At 42.0% G+C, this 9,693-nt stretch overlaps 1 protein-coding gene across 1 annotated transcript; it reads right to left on the bottom strand.

Annotated features, from left to right (window-relative positions):
- Positions 1 to 569: 569 nt before the first annotated feature.
- Positions 570 to 8,525, bottom strand: LOC139713622 (adenosine receptor A2b-like). Its single transcript, XM_071625328.1, has 2 exons — positions 7,614 to 8,525; positions 570 to 2,340 (listed from the first exon to the last, which is right to left on the bottom strand). Exon 2 carries the CDS (start codon positions 2,318 to 2,320, stop codon positions 1,190 to 1,192), a length of 1,131 nt encoding a protein of 376 aa, XP_071481429.1. The 5' UTR covers positions 2,321 to 2,340; positions 7,614 to 8,525; the 3' UTR covers positions 570 to 1,189.
- Between the last annotated feature and the right edge of the window lie 1,168 nt (positions 8,526 to 9,693).

Below are 9,693 nucleotides of genomic sequence, written 5' to 3'. Positions count from 1 at the left end.
AAACAAACAAACAAACAAACAAACAGGTGGTCCCCGATTTTTCCCATCTTTCGGGAAAAGAGCATATATTACGGGCTAATGTCAGGGTAAAAATCCCGAAAATCATTGAAATAGGGGTCTTTTAGTACTTTCCGCGAATATTATAGTTTCAAATTTTTTCCTAACAGTCCTGAAACAGGGTCCAGAATAGGTTTACTTTCAACCCCACCCCTCCAAAAAATGAATGAATGAATAAATGAATAGATGAATAAATAAAGAAAGAAAGAAAGAAAGAAAGAAAGAAAGAAAGAAAGAAAGAAAGAAATAATAAATCCGAAATAGGAGTATATAGTGCGGCTTCTCGGTGTTTGCCCCGATTCTCCCGGTCATAATGTATAAAATTTTCGTATTAATAGTATGCCCAACTTTGAATACTGTGTTGCTGTATTAAAAAATGTAATCATCCCCATTTGTGAAAGCATAATTTGTCGCACGGACGTATTTTGCAAATTGTGCCCGACATGATATACCGCAAGGAATCTAATTTGGTGCTGTCCGTATACCCCCCCCCCCCCCCTTCAACTGTTCCTTTCCTAATTAGTGACGCCCTTCCTCCGACAACACTCAGTTAGTCAGTGTATAATTTGATGTGGCAGGCGTCATTTGCTTGTAAGATCGTTCAGATATAGCACACATGTCATTAGGCCTTGTTTATTGTGTGTGTCTTGGAGGAACGAAATATCACGGTATATTTCAGAGCGCGGGGTAGAAATGCTCCACATTAATAGTAGCATCGAAATTAAACATTTGATAAAACTAGGATATAACGTTATTTTAATATCATTATTATTATATTTAATTCCATGCATGCTCTTGACAAGTATAGTCAAATGGTCACATGTTATATTTCAAGCACGTCGACGCGATGTCTTCTATGTCGTAACCACCGTATTCTTCGGTACGTCAGAAGATGAACAACAATGGAAAAACCCGAATTAACACGCAAACGCGCTGAGGAGATACTACCTTATTTATCTCTCTTAAAAACAAGGGCTAGCAGTCTTTGACATGGGCAAAACATCCATTGAAAATATCATCTTACGTTTGGAATGTATAAAAGTCAGTTGCGATTTCGGAATAGTGAAATTGATTACAATAAACGCAATCGGAACAGTAAACACTTCGTTTGCACCGTCGCAAAATAATGTACTTATACGTAAGTATCCTCGGTGAGTACATGGAATTTACATGGCGATAATCCTTCTGAGGCTGAAACAGTTTCGCGCATAACAGAGGCAGCTGGTTGGTCCTTGAGATATGCTAGCGAGCCTTTCCGCCAGTTTTTGGCTCTGAAACATACGAGGCGCGCAAACATTGTCTTGAACGCCGCCTTGAACGCGCGCCTGAAGTGCGGGTTCTGATGCGCGTACACGATAGGATTGATGGCACCGTTGAGAAGTCCAAACGTTTCCGAGGTGCGCTTGATGATAATCCACGAGGTGGTACTGAGCTCGATGGAGTCACGGACGCCCTCACACAGGTATCTCGCTGCCATTGGCAACCAGCAACAGGCGAAGAAGACGACGATGATGCCGATGGTCTTCGTCGCCTTTAGCTGGGCGTCGTCGTCGTTGCCGTTTTCGTCCGCCTCGGCCTTCTTAGCGCTGCTGAGCGTGACCGCTTTCTCGCGCTCGATGAGCATGACTTTCCAGTGTTTCTTGGCAATGAGATAGATTTTCAGATAGACGAAGGTGATGACAACCATTCCTATCATGCAAAGGATGACGACCAGGAACGTGAAGCGAGACGATTGTCCGGGCGACCGACACACGGGTTTCAGGGGATCGTCGCGCCCGATCGGCAACGACAAGATCCCCAGGCAAAAACTCAACACCCAGATGAAAGCGACGGTGAAAACAATTCGCCGATGGGTGACTGTCTTGTAATAGCTCAGAGGACTTGTGACTCCGATGTATCTCTCAAACGTAATCGCCATGATGTGGAAGAACGACGCCGCCGCGCAAATGTAAGTCAGGAAAAAGAAATAGCTCCTGGTGCCGTTCGAACACGTGTACTGGTTTTCCACGACCACGGCGTAGATGGAGAGAGGGTACGCGAACAACGGAAGAGCGATGTCCGCTACGGCGAGGGCGAAAACCAGCTTGTACGTCGGCAGGCGGAGGCTCCTTTCCCGCCAGACGGCAAAGATTACCAGTGAGTTCCCGCCCACGTTGAGAATCCACAGAGGTATGTGAAAGGTGAAAATGAGGGCCAAGTAGAGAGGAGTCACCAGACCAGTCGTGTAGTCAGTGGCATTATACTCCATCGGTTCGGTCTCCATATCGGGAAACAAGCTGGTCCCTGTAAGATGAAGCATGCATAGAATGTGAAAAAAATTTTTTTTTCAATTTCATTTTCATATTTCTCGATGGAAAATACATTAAATATATCAAGATATGATTATACAGAATGTCCAGCTTGGATATATACAAAAAGAAATAGAAATACAAACATAGTACATAGCGGCGGTCGATGTGTCATTTTCAATCAAAGTAAAAGAATACAAAGAGAAATACAGTGGAACCTACTAAAAAGCAAAGCTTGTTGAGTGTAGGTCCCAACAAAAGTCTGGTGTGGAGAACAGGATGAGGAGCACGGGTACAACTAAAGACCAGACTAAAGGATTACTCGGGGGTACAGAAGATTCTTCTCACGTAATTTTATGTGTATGATTAAATGAGAACAAGTAACCACATGCTGCGCACAAGCAGTCGCTCTAATAGCAACTTTGACATGGGAGTGATAATGTGAATGCGACATAATTTTAGGGTTTAAAACATTCCGGCTTCCATTGACACGGGGAAAGAGTCGGAAAATGGAAGACATGAATCTACAACATGAATCTCCTGTCACATCTTATGCTACGTAGCAGAAGAAATCCTCTACTCGTCGGATGATATCGAGATCTGTACTGCGTGTCCTCCTAACGTTGTTTTTTCTTAAATCATTTGAAGGAAAGCGTAATTAATTTAGATCCTTTCGAAGCGGTCATCAAAGTTCCCACCCGAGTCCAAATCAGTCGAACCTCTAAGGAGACGGAAGTTGCTCCGTGCAATGATAATAGACACATCCGGAACGAATATCCCGCCAGTCGCACTTGAAGTTTGTGCGTGGAGGAATTCATATTGCATGATCATTCTATCAGTATTTTTCGGTTCAAATTTTATAATGCTTTCCCTACTGTTCATAAAAGTAGAAAAGAGAAACACGTGGTCATTATCTCGCATCGTATTAGGCGGACATAGTGGCAGTAAGCCGTGTTCACACCATGCTGATGGGGAACTCAGTCCAGTATTGACTCACCAACACGTCGAGCTCAATCATCAGCTTTCTTAGCGCTCTACCATGTCTACAGTGAGTTCGCCGACAGCAACTACAACACAAGTTAGGGGGGAAGGGGGGCTAACAAACTGCCGTGAATGAGTGTTAGTGACATTGCGCATAAGCCAAAACGAATGGGACTAAGGCAATTAGTGTTACAGGGATGGTACAGTATTGGAGGAGATAAGAATTTGACTTTTAACTTTTTGCGATATACAAAAAAAAAACACATGATATAGTAAAGAGCATACCATTTTAAGAGGAATTCAAAGTTTATTTGAAGAAAATCGGGTTTGGAATGACTGAAGCATCCAAAAACAAAGTATAACAAAGCGATCGTAATAAAGTGTGGGTCCCACACTATTTATTAGAATCGTCATTTTTGGATATCTCAGCCATTTCAAAACCAATTTTCATCAAATAAACGTTGAATTCCTCATAGAATTACATGCTCTTTCATATTAGATTTTCATAAGAGGTTTCTCATTATCTCACCAAAAAAATATGTTAGAAACCTGAAATTAGGTCTCAACCAAAACTATACGATCCCTTTGTATAAATACGTATCAGGAAAAGTAGGCCTACCCCTCGAGGACAATCACCCAACGGTTAGGCCAAGTAAAAAAAGAAACCAGTTTCTCGTCCTCGCGCGCATCGATTTTGGCCGCCGCATCGATTTTTTTACTATTTACTATTTTCAAAATGGCGCTGAAAATACCAAGAAATTCATAATTCTCGTCCCAGCCCGCTCCCCGCCCGCATCGATTTTCAGTTGCCGCATCGACCCATTTGATATTTTACTATTCTTTCGGCCGCCGAAAAAAAAAAAAACCGACAATTCACCTACCAATCGTGATGTCTCATTTCTAATTACGCCTTGCGTCCTCTACTTAGCTGTAGTACAGTTGTAGCTTCTGTAGTGCGTATGTAATAACGCATGCATTTCACACTGCGAGCTCGGCTAGAAGGAATTACCCACGTACAAAGCAGTTGAACTGTAGTAGTTGGATGGGCGCGGGCGGGCGCGGCCTACAGCGCACTCGGTACGTCGTGATGTAGACAGGACGTTGAGCACCTTCTGTACATTTTTCTTGTGCTGTTGCTCGCTGCCCGCTTCATGAGCTGCTAGATTGATTGCGCAATGTAACCACATAATAGAGGAGACCAGCCAGCCAGCATAGCATGCGCGTTCTGGAGCTGGAAAAAAAAAATCGTGGAGTGCAGTGATGGAGAGAACCGATCTCAAGCGCACGTGTGCACAGCGAACGGCTTTAAATACCAGAGCTGCCAACCTTTGGAAGCACAAATTAGTACTCAGCAGCTCCAAAATTCGTATTTTTCTACCGAATTCTTATTTTTTCAATCTCCCTCTTTTTGCTATTTTGAATTAAACTCGTCGACTTTTGAGGCCTACAGGCTCTAAACATAACGTTATGACACATGCCGAAGCATCGAGCTTGTCACCAGCACGATAAAGATGCCAAACTACGCAATGTTCAGCGTTGATGGATTGTTTTCTCGCAATGAATGTGTACAAGTGCAAGTATGTACATGTACCTCCAAAAACTTGCTGGGCTGATTATGGAAGCTTCCACTATCTAGCAGGGGACGGGGAATGCTTTTATCTTCTCAAGAGAGCTTCTTTGTGAGCGGATGCAATAGTCTGTTCCGTGTTTCCAATTATCGTTTACTATGAAAACATAATCATGCGTTGTTTTCAGGCTTTTTCATTTTATTGGATTTTAAACATCAGTATTTTCCGAAGTTTTCCCCTGACTGGAATCGGAAAGTCTGCTATAACGATGATCGCAAAATGCCGCGCTGTGTGTGGAAGCGCCGATGTGCCATGTGCTCCTGCCTATGAGAGGTTACTGCAAGTTCGATGAATCGAATGCGCCATCAGAGCTGAGCTGAATGGCTTGTTTACGGTAAACATGCAGTTTACGTTCGATACGAAGAAATCATTACGTCTTTCACGAGGGAAAAACACACAAAACAAACGAACAAACAAAATACACACACGAACGAATGTTGATAGCCAAAACTTTGAAAAGTAATAGGCAGTTTTGATGAGCGTGAACTGAAATTGTCATTACACGTTGTATTTTGCTGTTTATATCACTGCTGCTTCTTGGTAGCACTGTAATGATGGCCATGGAAGAAATGAAGGGAGAATGTGACTTACCAGCACAGGTACATGTTTTACTACATAATTATGTAGTTTTGGTATACAATCATTCATCATCCAAATGATGAGTGATTATCAAATGTCTTTTTAGAACATGAAGAAACATCTTTAAATGTTTAATGTTATAATGCCATATCAGTATCATTTTGACATCCATCTGCAATTGAACAAGCCAGTTTCCAGTTGAATGTGCTATGAAGAAATGCAGATACATACCAGCTGTGTGGACTCAAAAAGTCACAAACACAAATGATAAATAAAGCAGCGTTTTTAATATCATGGAATTAATTTCAGTCGTACATTTGTTGAAAGACATGCACGTTTTATACCTGTTTCAATTAATAGCACAATACATCAGAATTGCAAGTACACTGGTATCAGAAATGCCATTACAACACTAAACACCAGTATTAAGATGGTCATTTTTCCCTTGACATCTGTAGTGGAAAGAAAAAGCAAATGTATTTCTGCATGCATGAAGTTTCGTTTCAAGTATGGTACATATATCTATTTGTTTGAAAATGCACAGAGTGCAGACAAGACATACACTTGGGACCTGGTCTCTCATAACACAGCTACCAGAGTGATATTTCATTTCATAGATTCGATACAGAAATAGTAAAGCCCTCTCTCGTTACCTTTCTCAGAATTACCGGACGAGAAACGCATACAGTATTCATCGCATAATCGGGACAGGTTGGGAGTAGCAAACACGGCCCCTTTAAGCGAGGTGCCCGATTTCGCGATGAGTACTCACCATACACTAACGGCATACGACATGTACATGTAGTGCACACACACACACACACACACACACACACTGTACACACACACATGCATACTGACGTACTGTACATGTACATGAATACACAACACGCTACCCCTCGGCGCGACCCTCCAGCTCTCCCTGCATTCTCGCAATGATGTAGAGTAATCGCAACCGGGTTCGATTCTTCTGTCAAACACGCGTGTACACGTAATCAATGTCAGCTCATAGTCTAGATTCATAAAACGTTACGTATTCGCACATACATTGAACCCTTCTCATCTTTCACGCTCTCCCTCCCACTCTCTCCCCCATCTCACTGAATACGTAACTGTTCATAGCCCTCATTTCAATCACGTAACTTTTGCCCAGTCACAACTGAGGAAGATTGTGACGTACACACAGATCACAGTGTACAGCTGTATTGAAAGTTGAAACCAAAGACAGTAGATAACAAGATACGAAGGCGCGCGATAACAATGGACTTTGCCCTCAGAGTGTATGACTGAGATTAAACAACGCACACAGCCTGGGCTGTATGAGCGAGGCATGTTTTTTATTGGATGTGAGTCGAGTAGGAATTGCAAGCGAGCACATGGCTTTGCTTATGTAGGGGAGAAGAATGTTCGCGAAGGCATGTGCTTTGCAATGGCATGGATACTTATACACGGCGCTTTCGTGGTTATGCATGTACATGTACTGGATGGACGGAGGTCAAAACACACCAATCCGAAGCTTGCTTTGTAAGTTTGTTGTAAACGACAACTGATACAGAATCTTTGAAATATTGTTGTGGTATTTTGGTAGATTTTTTGTGTAAAATATTAACAAAATCAAAGATCGCTTGAAGAAAAATTGTCCCGTTTATCAGAGGTCCCCGCCCGATTATCCAGTGAAAATAACGTGCGTTGGAAATGTTTCTGGGAAGCGTATATCATTTAAGCGAGGATCCCGATTATCAGATGCCCGATTATGCGATGAATACTGTATTACTTTCATTTTGACAATCCTCGAAAAAATAGTAAGATATCAAATAGTAAGGACCTCCCTCATCGCCTTGCTCAAAAAACCCGGACGAGAACCTACTTGCTTTTTTTACTTGGCCTTATTTACTGGTTAGTGATAGAATTAGAGCTTAGGGTTAGGTATGGGGTTAGAATTTGGGTTACGTTTAGGATTAGGTTCAGGATTAGCATTAGATAGGGTCACGGTCACGGTCAAGGTCAGGGGTAATATTATTGTCCAGGGGGTTATTGTCCTGGAACCGTATAAATAATGTGCGTGTTGTACAATACATACTTTTCTACGTTGAGACTTGAAGCTTGAGCAGCTGTATTTCAGTTCATTGTAGCTCCGTGAAAATCCTTAGCGGATATTCCCCCTCGTCTCTTGAAGGTAGCAATGTTTTCTCGTACAGTTCATGAGATTGTGTAACCCTTTTCCTCGCCTCGTGCACCCCTCCATAAATGGAGTCAAAAGTTTGCGGCGTCACTGAATCCGTGTCTATGGCAACTTGCGGTAGGAGCTTCGAATACGTAGTCGAGAACGACAGCCTCACTGACTCACCGGTCGGCGCGATCTAAATTTATCAGGGGCACGCGACAATACAAAACGAAAAAGTTACAAGCCGCAAGTATCCGTCACTAATTGGCAGATCAGGTCAGTTCATTTATTGAAGTGCAATAATTATAGATTCGCAGCTCATGTATGTAAGCCTCGTTGTCTTGTCGAGATCAGGTAGGCTTACTATAGATGACTGTATGCCAAACTGACACTGTTTCACTGTAACATCGCGTGTTTGCTAAGAAGTATTTATAAAAGTAGCACATTTTGCCTCAAATTCAAAGAGTTGGTCCCATGCTTAGCAGCTGTTGCCTATACAAAACTTCGTGGCTTTGTTTAGTACGATGAATCAGCTGAACTCAACATATTCTTCCAGTGCACCACCGAGTCAGTTTCTAAACTTGTAAAGATTTCCGCATGACTAATAATGTGCAACCATGAAAACAATAAGATCCAGTCATCTGAAGTGACAGGCATACAATTGCAAACAATATACCTGTATGAACGTCACATATCCATCTCTCCACAGAGTCACTGGGTGTGTTCCCCTAATAAAAGCAGGTCATAGGCAGAGTCAAGTGTTAATCGATCCACAGCATGTATAATATGAACGCAGTGAGTTATTCCAGTGGCTACTTCCACCACGATGTGTTGCCTTGCACTGTTATACCAACTACAACATTCGGATGAGCACTGCAGTACAAGATCTGAGCCGGAGCGGTCACCGTCAAACTCCCGCGCTTGCGCAGGAACATCCCTGGACTGTTTTCTATAAAGAGTGGTGTATCCAATCAAGGTAACGCTTTGTCGTCATGCATGGTATAAATAGAGACAATGACACAGTGTTATTTATCACCTTCTGGAGTGAAGCAGCAACAGCCGTGTGAATGACTTGCCTTGATTCATACACTGGCACGCACACTCTTTTCAAGAAGCTTCAGACTTACCTCAAATATTGCTCGCGCGTGCGCACGTTCCTTACTCAAGCAAAGCAATCTTCTATTCCGGTAATATCATCCGCAGTGAGTTGGCGAGCCTTCATAATATAGATATTCCGTAGAGGCATCATGACGCAGATTCTTTCTGATGGAGTATAACCATGTGATAACACTTCATTAGATGCGGACTTCAATCACTGGACGCCCGAGTCTAGCTGTCTAGTTGAAAGAAGTTCTATACTTTACCTTCGCCAGCATGCAACGACTTTCACAACCACAGATCCGATCGGAGAGTAGTATCTATCGACAATATGCTCGTCTTATAACAAAAATTTAAAAGAAAATGACAATTGATGTGAATGGAGAGGTGAGGGAAATGAGAATAATTCATATTTCGATGATTGATTAAAAAAAAAAATTTGTGTACTGCACACTCACGAACATGTAATGGCCTATGAAAACACATCCGATCGGACGGAAAGCGGTATTCATCGACCATCTGTGGGTCTAATAACTAATTGACCGCTTATGATAGACGATTGGGAGCACTAGTACTCGGAGCGGTGATAGTAATAACAATCAATCATGTTTCCTTAACAGATTTAAAAAAAAAAAAACCAACATGCATTCATTATCCAAACACATCCGCTCGGAAAGCAGTATTCATCGACAAACTTAAAATATTCTGTAAACTTATCTTCTATTATGTATTGTGATGTAACTTATGGGTTCAATTTTGGTAAAATATTCATATGTTTCTTTTGGAAATGGAAAAATAAATGAATGAAAATGAAAAAAAGGGAATCATTGCGTTTAATTGGCCATTATGAGTAAGAGTGAGAGCGGCGAGGTTATGAAAACAATTATGGCTGGGTTTT

This window comes from Diadema antillarum, unplaced genomic scaffold (assembly GCF_040938485.1).
Source record: "Diadema antillarum isolate AM-2024a unplaced genomic scaffold, OU_Dant_1.0 seq00002018_RagTag, whole genome shotgun sequence".
Classification (NCBI taxonomy): domain Eukaryota; kingdom Metazoa; phylum Echinodermata; class Echinoidea; order Diadematoida; family Diadematidae; genus Diadema; species Diadema antillarum.
The sequence above is the reverse complement of the archived record's forward strand: the minus strand, read 5'-3'. Positions and strand labels throughout refer to the sequence as shown.